The sequence below is a fragment of the Symphalangus syndactylus genome, chromosome 21 (genome assembly GCF_028878055.3).
Source record: "Symphalangus syndactylus isolate Jambi chromosome 21, NHGRI_mSymSyn1-v2.1_pri, whole genome shotgun sequence".
NCBI lineage: Eukaryota > Metazoa > Chordata > Mammalia > Primates > Hylobatidae > Symphalangus > Symphalangus syndactylus.
Window position 1 is genome coordinate 79,161,326 of NC_072443.2, and position 15,658 is coordinate 79,176,983.

The following is a 15,658-nucleotide window of genomic DNA, read 5'->3' on the forward strand; positions in this document are numbered from 1 at the left end:
CCGCTTTCTCTCAGGGCCTTTATTCACGCGCCAGGAACCCTGAGGCTGAACTGGATTGACAGGGAGCAGGTCCCGTCCCAGGAACGGAAGGGTGGGCCGAGGGCTCTGGGGGCGGGGGAGAAGGCGGAGCCTACTCCGGACGCTTTGAATTGGGGTGGAACTGAGAGGGGGTGCAGCGCAGTCCAACTCTGCACCCTACTGGCGGGGTGGCGGGGAGAAACGGGATAGTGGGAGACAGACTGGAGAGGATGTCCGGACGTGATTTCGGTTCCTCTGGGGTTTCTACTACTCACGGGTTCCCGGCAGTGGAGAGAGGGAGCCTGCGGCGCACGTTTCCCTAGGGACTGAGGCAGGGCGGGGAGGCCGCCGCCTTGCGCTGCCAAGTACGCATTTAGCAGGGAATCCACGTTGGTTCCCCGACTCTCTGCCGACCCCCGCATGTGCCCTCCAGTGGATCTTACAAGGCATCTGCCCCCCACTTCTCCACGACATTTAAGGAGTCGCTGCGGTACGGTTCTGGCCCGAGCAAGGGTGGTCCTTGACTTTCCCAAGCGACGTGCGTTTCTGCCACGCGCGTGTGACGCAGAAACTTTCCCGGGTCAGTCTCTCCCAGCGCACGGCGCTGTAGGCGCAGTGGGGTCTTAGGCACTGTGCCTGGTGATGCCTTTACTCTTCCCGAAGCACCCACAGCCCCTCCCTCCCTTTGCTAAGTGGGGCCTTGGATACTCACCCCCGGACACTGGGCTGCTCCATCATTGCGCTGTCGTTCGTGGGTCTTAAAGTTCCCAAGCGCATCCTTCCTTCTCTGCCTTTCAATGGAAGGATCGGGTGGAGAGCGTGGCAAGCCTGAAGCCTGGGAGGGAGTAGTTCTAGCCTGCTGGGATTCAAGGAAAGGGATAAATCCCTTTAGCCCCCAGCAAAGCGCCAGGAGCCGTGGCTCCTGAAATGCGCTGTCGAGATTGTTTGGGGGTGGGCGGAGACGGCAGCTTGGCGAAGTGGGAGGGGGTGCTGCAGTGAGTCATCGCTGCCCCAGGACCTAGGGCAAGCGCTCTGGAATCCTTCGGGTCTTTGAAAGGTTAAGGCTCGGGTAGGCAGAAGTCAGCCGTCTGAGCCGAGAGCCTGGAGTGCCCCCAGATTCCAAGATAGTAACCCCAAATTCCAGGACCGTAGGGATAGGACTGCGTGTGTACGTCAAGTTTGTAAACAGTCTTTACTCCTCCTCTCTCCCCGCCTCCACACCCGCTGAAGCCTAGTGGCCCCAGCAGTTGTATAAATATTTTACTGCGCAGGACCTTCATTTTCATTGGCAGTTTTAGGTGGTAATGCGCACGTGGTTTCTTTGGGAACTGAGGACTAGGGCTTCAGAAACGACTACTTGGACTGTGATAACCTCATTTATATTGCTTTAAATTCGCAGTCTGCCTCTTTTGGGGAAAAGGGCCCTCATACATCTTAAAGATATGCGTTCTGGCTCTTCGTATCTTCAGCCATTAATCTAGCTCCAAAACCCCTGCCCCTTTGTCTTCCTTCTGGAAGTTATCTCCTCCCAAGACTTCCCCTTACCACTTCCGCAGCAGTGGCATCATGATGTTGCTAGTTCTTCGCCTAGGAGTCTTCCAGGAAATCTGGAAGAGTCTACCAGAGTCTACCAGATTTTGGAGTGGGCCGTGCCATCCTGCCACCCCTAGTCAGTTGTCGGTTTTTCTGAATTTCATCTGAGAAGGGTCGCCCACCTCTCCTGAACATCTCTACCCTAAATCTATCCCCCTTCACTTTTCTCCCCCTCTCCTTAGGACTGATGTCTAAGAAATATTACACTGGGCTTCTTCTCCAGTCTTTCTCCTCGATCGCTAACTCCATTTGGCATTTAAGACTATTTACAGTGCACTCACTCACATCCACATGTCCAGTCTCAGCTCCCAATCTTTCCTCCACAAATCCTGCATTTCAGGCCGTGGGTTTTACACTGCTTTCTCTGCACCCCACCCTCAATCCTAGTCTTCATTGCCTTTGAGCCTTTGAACTTGGTCTTGTCACTCATCTCCACATGCTCAAATCCTACCCTTCTTTGGAGCTGTATATAATTTACATCTCTTCTTTCCCAGAAGACCTTTTCATAGTTTCCCATGTTGATGTCATCTCTCCCCCTACCCCTTCATAGCCACTTCTGAGAGTCTCTTTTATGACGCTTAGTATGTTCTCCCTTGTATCAAGGTTCTTGGTATGCATGTTCTATCCTTTTCTCCTTGGCAACAGGGTCAGCATCAACTTATTTTTCTCCTATATTGGAGCTTTGTGTGTTGTATATACTTAGTATATATGTTTGAATAAATAGTCACCTTAACCAAGAAAAGATAACTCTTAGGCCCATCTTTGTGAATCAACAGCACAGTTAATTTTGGCATCATATTGATATGATTTATTGAGCTCTTACTATTAATGTCTACCTGGCACTATTATAAGTAGTTTCCATATGTATTATCTCATCCAAATCCTCCAAGAACCCAATCCTCAAAACAACACATTTTACTGACAAAAAATAATCTGAGACTTTGAGAGCTGGAGACTTGCTCAAGATCTCACAGCTCGTAAGTGGCAGGGTTGGGATTTCAACCGGGTCTTTCTGATCCATGCGCTTAACCATAGACCAGAGACTGATCCTGTTCTCCTGAAGAGAACCTCAGGGTTCTTTTATAAAAAGGCACAGGACTAAAGTCAGGTTAGACTCAGCGCTGTCCAGCTGCTTCTGTACCATTGAAGGGGAATTTGGGCCCAATCACTTCCTCTTTCTGTGTCTTGGTTTCCCCATTTACCAATCAAAGGTGGCAAATCGTCACCAGCTGAGCTCCCTGGCTCTTTCCCAGGACTCATGTCTCTGATAGGCTTCACGTGTTGTAATATGCTCTCTGATTTGTGCTCAGAGAACACCAGATTTGTGCATTGAACACAGGCAGAGAATAAATTTATTAAATCACTGCTTCTCTGGCAATTAGCTACTCTGTCTCTTAGTCTGACCACACCTGAGCTTCCCTTTTCTTAAACCAGGGGCTCATAAATCGTGGAGAGCTTTTAAAACAAAAAACAAAAACATTCTAGATCCATCCCTAGAAATTCTGAATCTGCGAGTAGGGGGTAATGCCCCAAATCTAATTTAAAAACAAAAACAAAAAACCTTCCCAGGCGATTTTGAAGCTAGCTGTTTTGGGGAACCAGTGTCTTAGCCTAGTGCTGCTCATACTTTATTATGCGGAAGAATACCCTGGGAGCTCATTAACATTTCAATTCTTGGGCCCTACCCCTGGAGATTTTGATTCAATAGATCAGATTGGGGTGGAGCACAATTATCTGAGTTTCTAATAAGCTCCTGGAGGATGCTGATGCGGATGCAGCTGCTGATGTTCAGGGAGTCACTTCTCCTGTGTCAATGGAAGGATGCAAGGCATCAGATTTTTTTTCCAGCATGGGAAATGGGAAAGTGGAGGAGAAGAGTGGAGCTTGATTTCTCCTCTTAAGCACCACTCAGCAACTTGGCATGGGGAATTTTTCAGTGTTCTCGTAATTTTTAGTTTGGGTGGTTCAGTCTTGAGGTATCATTTATCATTTGTAAAAACTTGGGTATGGGGGGTGAAAAGGAGCAAAAATGACTTGCAAGGTGCTTAGAATGATTAGTAAGAGCAAATTTTACCCTAATGGTTAGAGGCTAACACCGGCAACACCAAAAACCGTTCATAAGGTCGGAGCCTTTGATTTTGATAAGCACTTAATTATCATCTCATTTAATCTACACAGTGACTCTTTACATTCAGTATCTTTATCCCCAGCTGACAAACAAAGGAAGCTTAAGCTCGGAGTGATTAAGGAACTTGCCCAAGGTGAATGGGTAGGTGGTGGTGCTGAAATTGGAACCTAGGGCAATTTGGCTTCAAAGCCTTGCAGGACATCTCTCCCCTATTTTGCAAAGGAAAGGGTTGGTGAGAGGATCATGTGCCAGCGTTACAGGTGGTAACACCTTGAATGCATTGTGGCCAACATATGCTTCTTGAATTTGAATCAATGGGAAGACTTCAATAGGCCAGCTTTTCCTGCTGGAGTGCATACTTGTCCCTAAGTTTCCAGGCTCTCTAAGTTTCCAAGACTCTTTTGACAGCCTGTAGGAATGATTGGAACTTGAGCTCTAAGGAAGTACTTCTTAGAGACAGATTTGGATAGCAGGTACAATCAACTGGAGTCAAATCAAGAATAAGTTACTGATATGACACTTTGGGAGGCTGAGCCAAGAGTTCAAGACCAGCTTGGGCAACATATTGAGACCCCATCTCTACAAAAAGTAAAAAATTTAGCTGGGCATGATGGCATGCACCTATAATCCCAGCTACTCAGGAGGCTGAGTTGGGGGGTTTGCTTGAGACCAGGAGTTCAAGGCTGGGTGAGAGAGCGAGACCCCATCTCTAAAATAATAAGAATAGTAAATAACAAATAATTTTTAGAAAATGTACTGATACGACAGAGAGTAGAAATAAACCACTTCTCCGCATATGTTGCAGCATTTTCAGTTGAAACAACCCTCCTGAAAAAGAGATTGGGTAAAATGACACCATCTCTACTTGAAAATGTTCTTTTGGTTTTTTTCCTCCCAATGACTGAGTTATGTTAAATCAACCTCCCTTCTCTCTTCATTTGCAGCTGGGCACATTCCGGTCTCATGATGGGGATTATTTTATTGAACCACTACAGTCCATGGATGAACAAGAAGATGAAGAGGAACAAAACAAACCCCACATCATTTATAGGCGCAGCGCCCCCCAGAGAGAGCCCTCAACAGGAAGACATGCATGCGACACCTCAGGTATTTGCTTCTTGCTTAAGCGGAGAGCCCAGCTCTTTGAGATGGGTAAATTGCTATACTACAGAGATGTAGCTCTCTTTCAGTCTACAAAGTGCAACCGTGTGCATTATTGTTTATTCAGTCCTCAAATGAGGTAGGGATACATACCCCACTGTACAGATGTGGAGACTAAGGAGAGGTTTAGTACCTTGTCTAAGGTGCACAGCTAAGAAGTTATAAAGTCAGGATTTGAACTCAAAGCAGTGACTCCATGCCCTCTATGGGCAAAGCCGCCTTTTCTGTTGAAGTTGCTGATTTTTAGGCTTAACCTTGAGTAATATTCAGGTCATGATAGTAGCACCCTCAGTCACCAAACGCTTGTATTTTTTTGGCATCTTCTGTTCATTTGGGTGTTTTTTGTTTGTTTATTTCACCATGTAGGGTTACAGAAATGTCTTATAAATGGAAGTCACAAAAACATATATGTGTTTGTTGAATGTTTCCTATAAACTTCAGCTTTGCTCACGTTCTGTGACTTAAGGAACTGTAGGAAGGTACCTGTACGTTACGCTGTGAGGTACCAATCAACCAGTTAAATCCTGTGTGCCCACTGCTAGTCTCCTTCCATCCTGGCCAGATTCTTTGAGGTTTTGTGCTGACATGTTTGGCCATTGTCAGGGACATGTCATTCTGGGCTTCTGGGCACCCTGGAAAGCTTCTGTCTGTGTTTCTCCATCTGCAGTCTCGTAGCAACACTTCACTGCCTCAGAAGCCTGGTTACTTTCTGCCTGATGATAGGTTATCCTATGAAATAATTCCTCAATTTGGTTCTGCATCTTAGGATGTTCGTGAAAATACTTAAAAAAAATTCTTGGACTTCCTGTCTCTAAAAGTTTATCTTTCTTTTTATTCTTTATTTTTAAAATTGCTTCTCCAAATTAAATAGCATCTGAGGGTCTTTCTGGTATCTCCAAACAAGGCCTAAATTCAAGACCACCAGGGAGTTTCCTCAAATGCTCCCCAGAGGATCACTTACTTCATCTTACACCTGTACCAGATTGTTCACTGGGATAGCGTGTGGTGTCCTATTCTCTCCTGGAATTATTATTTCTAAAGTGAATCCTTTAATAAAAGATAACATTGACCATTTATAACCTACAAGCAGCCAAATTTAAGGGTGTAACATTGTAGGTCTTTTGGCTTTATCCCATCCCATCATAACAAGATGGAATATAACTGAAGCATTCTGTGAGACTCTAAAGAGCCAAGGGATATGAGGAGTAGAGGGGCAAGTATACTTAGATACATCAAAAACAATAGTTTCAGCAGCAGGTATAGAGTCAAGACTGCCAGCCACCAGCAAGTTTAATGGACAGGACATTTATCACAGTTTTGACCGTGCTAGTAAGACCATTGACCTAAACTTCTTGACTTCCCAAATCTGTATTAGCAAGTACACATTTTAGACATGTGTGTAAATGTAAACATAACATGAAATGGATACATAACATACGGAAATGAAATTTGCAATTCCCCTCCTTCCATCTTATTAGTATATTATTCAGAAGACACTGAAATATTTTTTCACTGATGAATTTATTGACCAATGACACTTCATGATATTCTTCTCCCCTAAAGTGGCTACGGGTCAACATTTTTAAAAATGACTCTTTATTATTGTTTTATTCTGTACATGCGTTATGCAAAGCACTGTACCTGCACCGCCTTGCTTAATCCTTATCACAAACCTATGAGGTAGTTACCATTCCTAACTCCGTTGTATAATACCTGGAAAAGGAGCTGAGATTTACAGAGATGAAGTAGTTTGCCCAAGATCTCATAGCTAGTCCACAATGATGACCCATGTTTCATGACCCATTTTCTCTGTGCAGGAGTCTGTGTGCAAAAGAGAGAGGGGGCAGAAAGAGAAAGTCTTAATTAGTACTGTGATTCAAAAAAATCCTCAAGGTTCATTTTAAAATATTAATTATGCAAGTTAATGGACATTTGATTTCCTGGGCTGGAGGAAATGTCATTGTCAAATCCTGTTGAAAACACAAAGAAGAGTGAATCTTAAAATGTCAAGCTCGAAGACAATGAAGATGCCTTAGTGAAAAAAAATAAAATACAAGTCTATTTGGGTTCCAGTTGTTATTAAGGTTGGGGCCTTTAATTACCACCTTCCGAATCACCAATGCCAGTACTTTTAGTTTCCCTCCTAGTGTTTGCTTGCTCCTGACCAATATGGTGTGCTGTTCCTTCATCCCATGTGATGAACCAGGAGCCCAGCAGTTTTGATCAGCTCTTCCAAAGGTTGTTGCTGGGCTGTGACACTCTGGTCTCTCTCTTCCAGCTACTTCTGTACCCCTTCTTTGAATTCAGATGCAGCTTCTCAGAACAGTTTAGAATATGGCACGATTCACCAGCAGGTATCAGAGGAATGGACCAACAGGTCAAGGACACCTCTGGAACCAGGCAGCCTTTGCACAGGGAGTGAAAGTAGGTTGAGGTGGGAGTAGTCCCTCTTGCCAGAGAGAAAAGGGGCTGCCTAGCAGTAGCAATCCATGCAGATTCAGTGATTCATCTTCCCTCCCAACCCCCCATCAAGAGCAGTGGTTGGTAACCAAAAGTAACCTTTAGAAGTACCCTGAGAGCCTCATACAAATGCAGATTCTTTAAAACAAAACAAAACAAACCCCTCTCCCAGGCAAATGTGATGAAGCAAGAATCAGTGGTTTTAATAGTGCTCCGAGTAATTCAGATGTTTAGCTAAATTTGAGAGTCACTGCTAAAGTTGGGTTTAAGGCAGTAGTCATTATCTGTCACTTGCTGTTGGCACTGCTGTGGACATGACTTTCTACATCAGTGCTTTCCATGTCTCCTCTTCTCATAGGATGATAGGATATTGGAACTGGAGGAGTCCTTAGCAGTCGGGTCTAGGCCAACAATCTAATTCTGTGCAGATAAGGAAAGTGAAGTTGCAGGATGTTAAGATGCTTCCTCCCAGGAGTGATATCCTATATATTCAACATCAACTCATCCGAACTTTCCCTAGCCTTGGGAGAGAGGTCTCCTGCTGAGCTCGGTGTAACCTTTTAGTTACCGGATCATGGGAGTAGGAGCAGGGCAAGACACAATGGCTGTGACACTTTCACATGCAGATGGACTATATCTTGGTCATTTCTGACTCTTGAGGTATGCCTAATTTTCAAAAAAGGATTCTGAGATAACTTATGTTAAAAAGGGAAGCATTAGAAGGAGTCTACTGCAATAAAAACTTTATGGGTTTAGAAAGGAGTCTACAGCTGCGTTTCTTCATTCATGCGTGCATTTATTCAGTTAGCCAGCAAGTCTTTATTGAGCAACTCCCCTGTACCAGGAGGAGAAAAGCAGGAGCCAGGAACTGTCCGTATTCCTGCTGAGTTGTATGACTTCAAGCACACTTTAGAATATAAAGTAAGAATAACATGTACCTTTCCAGATTGAAGTTAGGGCTAAATGAGTATGAAATAATGAAACCTCCCAGGACACTGTTTATTTAGCATGTGGTAGACAATCACAGAATGATAGGTTTTTTTTAAGGTTCATGAAAGTAGAAAACAAAACACCACAATGAGAAAAGGACAACTCAAAATACTAAAATTCAAAGCTAATAGCCTAGTGCTTCTGAGTAATCATGAAGGGTTTAGGGGACTTGCCCATGGTCACCCTGCCAGCTAGTAGCAAGGCCGAGGGTGCTTTCTGTCCCCTTGTTTCCTCTGTACCCAATGCAACATTTAAACATTTTCCTTCTTGCAAGTTTCTCTTGGCCCAGTGGCTGCCCTTCCTGATTGTCTCTGTTTTGTCATCACTGGTTATGTCTATGCGTATACATTTGGGCCATTTGAGAGTCTCTGCATTTCTTTGTCTTTTCATCCTATTTGTGAGTTCTTTAGGGTTCACCATGGGAAGTGGGGTGTCTTCTCTCCCTATGGCATGCCCTTGTGACTGCAGTGTCCTTTACATACTGGGCCCTCAGTAAAATTCACTGTGCTCACTGCCTGCTAGCCCCACACAGCAGGGGGACAAACAAAAGGCCTATGGGAGCACTTTGGAGAGTGGCTTGCTTTTATAAGCCACTTCCTGCGGATCCTTCCCATTGCTTGTTTCCGGATGAAATCCCAAGTTCTGTTTCACAGACACTCTCTATTTGACCCTGAATTTTGCACAAGAGGATTTAGTGGTTCTTATCAGTGCTTCCTGGTAAGTGGGTGAGAGAAAGGCAGGGAAGAAGGCTGTTTTGTTTGCCTAGGCCTGGAAGACAAGTGTTTTTCTCTAACTCGAACTTCTCCCTCACCTTCCCCTTCCCATCTCAGCAACGCCAGGTGATTTTTGTTTCTTAAGGCATTTAAGAACTGTCTACTCTGTGACTCATCAATGTTGTGCCTAAGGAAATAATCGGACAATTGTGTAAAGGTGTTTATGAATGAGAACCAGTACAGTGTTGTTTATTATAGCAAAAGACTGGAAACAGCCTAAGTGCCCTTTGGGAGGAAGATAGATCAATACATTATGGGGCAGGCATATAATGGATTCCTATGCAGCTGTTAAAAATGATGGCCTGAATTTATGTTACCAAACACAGAAATATATATTCAGTGAACAAGCAGGTGATAAACTAGTATGTTTGGTAGGATTTTTTTTTTTAATGATAAACTCTATTTGGGTACATGTGTGTAAACAGAATATCTGAAGTAAAGGCATGAAAATATTAACAGTCATTATTTATGGTTACTAGGAACATAGGCAGTCTTTACTTTCGAAATTTTATATTCTTATATTTTGTGACTCCTTTGCCATGTTTCTTTAATAGTTTCATAATCAGAAAATACAGATAAAATGAAATGGGGATAGTGGCATGGATTTATTTTGCTAGACCTATTGAACTTGTCACTGGAGACCAATAGCCAAGCCACATTTTGGTCTCTTAGGATCTTAGGACCTTAGAAGTGGAGATTATCAGTCCTTTATTTTCTTGGAATGAGGCAGTCTCAATAATCAGACAGATAAAAATCCTGCCTTGTGTCTACTTCTTTGGGACATCTGTGGCTGGTTAAAGTTGAATCTCCCATTCAACCCAGCTAAATTGCCTTGTGCCTGTTGGACTGACCCTGGTATTATTAAGATTTAATCTCCATTAGGCACTGGGGACTCTGTTTATCAATCCCGTTAGAAGGTACCATCACTTCCTGATTGGGATTTCTAAGCTGCAGTTACAAAGGCTGGAAAACATAAGATGATAATTAAAGCCATCATCTGTTAGGCTGTTATGTGCATATGGGATCACTATGCTCCACTCTTTACACACATTATCATATGTAATACATTCGTCAGCATTGTAGGGTAGGTATTATTACCCCTATTTTACAGTTGAGAAAATTAGCTCAAAGAGGTTGAGAAACTTGTCCAAAAATACACACAGCCAGGAAGAAGAGAGTCTGAGCCTTAACCCAATCTGTTTCCAATGTGCTATACTGTGGGCCAAATTGCATTGAAAACACAAATGGAAACTGCTATCTAGAAACCCCTTTTTCGGTTTGTTTGGTTTTTTGAGACAGAATCTCACTCTGTTGCCCAGGCTGGAGCGCAGTGGTGCGATCATAGCTTACTATAGCCTTCAATTCCAGGACTCAAGGGATCCTTACACCTCAGCCTCCCAAGTAGCTAAAACTAAAGACATATGCCACCATACCTGGCTAATTAAACAAAAAAAAATTGCAGAGACAGGATCTCTCTGGGATTACAGGACTGAGCCATCATGCCTGGCCTACAAACCCCTTTTTGACTTCAGTTTTTGGAGCATCTTCTTTGACTACCATCTGATTTCCATTCCCTAGATGATACTAATAAGAGTTGACATTTGCTGAGCATGTATTATGTGGTAGCCTCTGTTCCAGGCACTTTACATGGATTACATATTTCAATTCTTACCGCAAACTCCATTTTGCAGATTGGAAAACTGAGACACAGAGAAGTCCATAATGTTTACTTGCCCGAGGTTATAAAGCTCATCAACATACCATTTTCTTCAGCCCTTATGTGCTGGTCTAGTTAGGGGATATTTTTTGGCCTCGATGTTGGTTTGACTGCATTCATATATGAACTATTTTTGCTGGCAGGAATTTTTAAATGCCTGTTTGGAATTTGATTTGATTTGAGGAAGGCTGCCTGGTGCCTGAAATTCCCACCAAGACTCTAATGACTCACAGGGGCCTTGTGTCTGTCTCCAGCAGGCCTCTGATGGAGTGTACGCTTGTTACACATTAACCTCTTGGAGCCCATTAATAATTTAGCATAGATTAGCTGATTAGATTAGCTGCCCTTCGAGTGGTACCCAAATGGAGTGAGAGACAGAGCTGGGGAGCAGACCCCTGAGGGGGCTTTCGGTAAAGCATTCTGGGGCAGCCTGTGGGTTCCAGGCAGTGACGAAAGCTTTGGCTGACTTCAGAATCCTGCCTGGGCCCCAAGCAGGTGAGTGGTTGGTGGCTAATTAGTGACTTATGCTAGGAACTTGTCTGCCTGCACTTTCACTACACACTTTCTGCATTCTTAGACCCTTTCAGCCTTGTAAAGATCAAGAACAAGCAGCATTTAAGGAAGTGTGTACTTGGCAATGTGGAAGCACATTATGATTCTTTCATTTACTCCTGCAACAGTTCATGGGAGGAAGATGCTCTGATTATTCTCATCTTACAAATGAGAAAGCTGAACTCAGAGAGGTGGACAAACTTGTCCACAGCGTGCAGAAAGGGAAAAAGCTGGCACTGCAACTCAAGACTGATTATGAGTTTTTAAAGACAGTTATTGCCATTTGGGATTTGTGGTTTGAGCCTGATTTCCTTTCATTTTCCCCTTTTTGTTCTTCATCAGTGTTTATACATTTTTTTCTCTTTTTTTATAGTCTTCAGTGACTTTCTGTCTAATAAACAGTCAATATAAGCAATGACCTCTAAAATCCTTGGTAAATTATTAGAAAATCACTGTTTTAAATACATTAATTCTTTATTTCTTCAAACTGATCTACTGAATGGTACTTATAAAAATTCTGCTTTCCTTTTTTTTTAAAAAAAAACTTTGGTATTAATAGTGCAGTAGTCCAATAAAGTCATTAAGAGGTAGTAAAAAAGAAACTTCTAATACAGGAATTGTACCTTCTTTCATTTGTTCCCACTTATTCATTAAATTTTTAAAAAAAATATCATTTTGTTTTTAAAAACCATTTTGTTATGAACATCTTCAAGCATACATAAAGGTAGAGACAATAATAAAATGAACCACTATACACACCATGAATCTTAATAATGACTAAGAGTTTTCTACATTTGCTTATTTTTCTTTATGCTGAGTATATGAAAGCAAACCCAAGATACCATCTCTAAATATTTCATGATAAATCTTTGAAAAGTGGGGATCTTTTCCTAAGTAACTATAATATTATTAATATTTGATACGTAATATGTATCAAGTAATATTATAATTAACGTTTCAGCAAAATTAACAATAATTCCTTCATATCGCCTACACAGTACCTGCATTAAAATTTTTCTCATTGTCCCCAAAATGCCTTTTTACAATCGTCAGTTAGACTGTGATCTAAACAAGGTCCACACATTGCCACTCATTGTTGCCTCTTAAGCAACTTTTCACTTTGTTGTTGTCATTGCTATTGTTAAAATTGCTATTTTCATTCTAGTTTGGGATTTGCTGCATATAGCCCCTTCTTCCCTCCCATTGCTCCTAGTCTTTGCTTCATCTTTATCATCATCCGGTCAGGCTGCAGTTGCAAAGATTAGAAAAGCAAAGCCAGCCTCCAAGGCCAGAGCAGGTACCCAGAGCAAAGCCCCTGGGCCATTAAGCCACTTCTCAGAGTGATTTCATTGAAGGGAAAAGGTAGTATCTTTGGGAGGTTTTTTGACTCCTTGTCTGGAGTGGCTTGATAGCACTCATTGTGATGTTCCTATCAATAGGAAGACCCTCAATTTACAGTGCCGTCATGCATAGGGTGTGTGTGACCCATGCATTCTTGTTAGGTAATTTCGTGAACATCACAGAGTGCACTGACACAAACCTAGATGGGATAGCCTACCACACACCTAGGCTAGGTGGTACATAGCCTATTGCTCCTAGGCTACAGACCTGTACAGTATGTGACTGTACTGAATACTGTAGGCAATTATAACATGATGTTAAGTATCTGTGTATCTAAACATAGAAAAGGTACAGTTAAAAATTTAGTATTACGATCTTAGGAGACCACTGTCATATCTGCATTCCATCATGGACTGAAATATTAAACTACCTTTTCTATCCTTAAAGGATCTCCCTCACCTGTGTTTTGAAGCCCAGAAAGGCCAGTTTGCAATTAGGAATGTAAGGTGGCAAGTTAGGTTTGTACCGGAGATTAGGACTCATTGACATATGAAATATGAGTATTCCCCAAAACCTTTTTCGTTGTTGTTGTTTTGAGAGTCTTGCTCTGTTGCCCAGGCTGGAGTGCAGTGGCACAATCTTGATCCACTGCAACCTCCACCTTCCAGGTTCAAGCTAGTCTTGTGCCTCAGCCTCCCAAGTAGCTGAGATTACAGGTGTGCACCACCACACCCAGCTGATTTGCATATTTTTAGTAGAGACAGGGTTTTGCCATGTTGGCCAGGCTTGTGTTAAACTCCTGGCCTCGAGTGGTTCATCTGCTGTGGCCTCCCAAAATGCTGGGATTATAGGCATGAGCCACCATGCTTGGCCCCCACAACTTTTTAATTAAGCTTCTGGATCCAAAGACAGCCAGAAGAGCTGCCTGCTTTACACCTTCTGTGCCATCTCAGGACCTTTCCCTGTCTCTTGCTAATCATATTTTAGGGATTCCTGACACTTTGCTTCAGAAACCCATTCCCTGCTGAAGAAAAGGGGTGCTACAAGGGTGAATACTCGAAAATGTGTTCACCTTCATAGGAATCATCTGAAACTGGCTAAGATGCACATCTGTCTTTAGAAGGGACTTCAGAATCAGCAGAAGGCTCTGGAAGAGGGCCATCTAACTGGCAGAGGCAGGAGGATTTTGGTGTTAACCTGAGAACCCTTCAGACCTTTCACTTGAGTGGGCTGTCTTTTTAAAGTAAGACATGGCAAAGTTTCTTGAGTTTCTTCATATGAGGGGATAAGCCCACTTTGGTTAATAAAGTGCTATTTTATCATGCATTGAGGTTTAACATTTGTACCTTTGTATCTGCCAAAGATGGTTTCTTTATGATAATTGTATCATAAAAGAGTCCTTATTATAGCCATTTATGGCTGTGTTTTCTCATTTGACTTTTTCCCTCTGGACCAGATATCTGCATGGATGTTCTGTGCAACTGAAAATCATTAATAAATAATCTGAATATCACAAAAAGAGCATGGGTAAATGCAAGATCTGAGGTGGTATGCACATGTGACTGAGTAGTGGGCTTTCAAAAGGAGCAAAGTCAAACGTGGGGCAAATGTTGGCACAAGTCTTCCTTTTTATTGATTCCCAATTCTTATATGACATTAGAATTAGAATGAGTGTTAAAAATGCAGTTGCTGTGTGGAAAAAGTTCAAGTTAATGTGATTGGCTTGAGAATTTTTCTGCTAATTTTTTTTATTTTTTGACAAATCTTTTTATTTTCCATTCGGGTTTCCTAGTGTTTTCCTTCCATTTTTCTATTAATGTATAATTTACATGCCGTAACATTTACCCTTCCTAGCGTATAGTTCTGCAGGTTGGCGAATGTATACAGTCATAGAACCATCATGATAATCAAGTTATAGAACAGTTTTTGAGTGTCCTTTGTAATCAGCCCCTCTCCCCACCCCTGTTTTCTGTCTGTATAGTTTTGCCTTTTGCAGAATATATAGGTAATCACTAAGCACGGTGTGTTTGAGGTTCATCCACATTGTTGCCTGTATCAGTAATTCATCCTTTTTTATTGGTGAGCAGTATTCCATTGAATGGATGTATCACCATTTCTTTAACCATTACCCACTTGAGCGACAGTTTTTGACCGTTACAAATAAAGCCACTATAAACATTTGCATACAGATTTTTGTGTGAATATAAGTTTACGCTACATTTGGATAAATACCTAGGCAGGAGATTGCTGGCTTATGTGGTTAATGTATGTTTCACTCTATTAGAAACTGCCAATATATTTTTCAAAGTGGTTGTACCATTTTGTAGCCCCACCTGCAGGGTATGAAAGTTCCAGTTCTTCTGCATCCTCTCCAGCACTTGGTATTGTCAACATTTTGTTGTTCTGCTTTTGTTTTTTGAAGTTTAGCTATTCTAATGGGTGTTTAGTGGAATTTCATTGTAGTTTTCATCTGCATTTACCTGAAGACTAATGATACTGAGTATTTCTTCATGTGCATATTTGCTATCCATGTATCTTCTTTGGTGAAGTGTCTGTTCAAATCTTTCAGCCATTTTTTAAAACTTAGAATATTTGTTTTCTTATTACTGAAGTCTGAAAGTTCTTTATTCTGTATATAAGTCCCTTGTCAGGTATAGTTTGCAAATATTGTCTCCCAGATTGTGGCTTGTCTTTCAAAAAGTCTCTTAATTTGCAAATGCTTATTTCATACATAGCTTCTTTATTTTATTGCCAATACTTCATGCACCATAGATTTCATACAGTCCCAGAACTACACAGCAAGAAAGTATAGTGGAGCATGCAGTATAGAGCTTGTCCAAAAAATGGAATAGGAGACGCTTATTTAGGATTTATTATTCAAAGCCATGGTCTAGGCCAAGAGAAAAGGCAGGTGTTATTTTTATT

At 42.1% G+C, this 15,658-nt stretch overlaps 2 protein-coding genes across 4 annotated transcripts in view; one reads left to right on the plus strand and one right to left on the minus strand.

Annotated features, from left to right (window-relative positions):
• LOC129471017 (uncharacterized) overlaps window positions 1-2,262 on the minus strand; it is a 344,636-nt gene extending 342,374 nt beyond the window's left edge. For both annotated transcript variants that reach the window (XM_055259174.2, XM_055259175.2), the window contains exons 1-2: window positions 2,025-2,262; window positions 731-877 (exon numbers count right to left, since the gene is read on the minus strand). In XM_055259174.2, the coding sequence (XP_055115149.2) occupies window positions 731-877; window positions 2,025-2,128 (251 nt within the window). In that variant the 5' untranslated portion in view covers window positions 2,129-2,262. The remainder of the gene's footprint in view (window positions 1-730; window positions 878-2,024) is intronic.
• Window positions 1-15,658, plus strand: part of ADAMTS9 (ADAM metallopeptidase with thrombospondin type 1 motif 9) — a 180,608-nt gene that overhangs the window by 1,929 nt on the left and 163,021 nt on the right. For both annotated transcript variants that reach the window (XM_055259173.2, XM_063630783.1), the window contains exon 3: window positions 4,684-4,846. In XM_055259173.2, coding sequence (XP_055115148.2) covers window positions 4,684-4,846 — 163 coding nt within the window. The remainder of the gene's footprint in view (window positions 1-4,683; window positions 4,847-15,658) is intronic.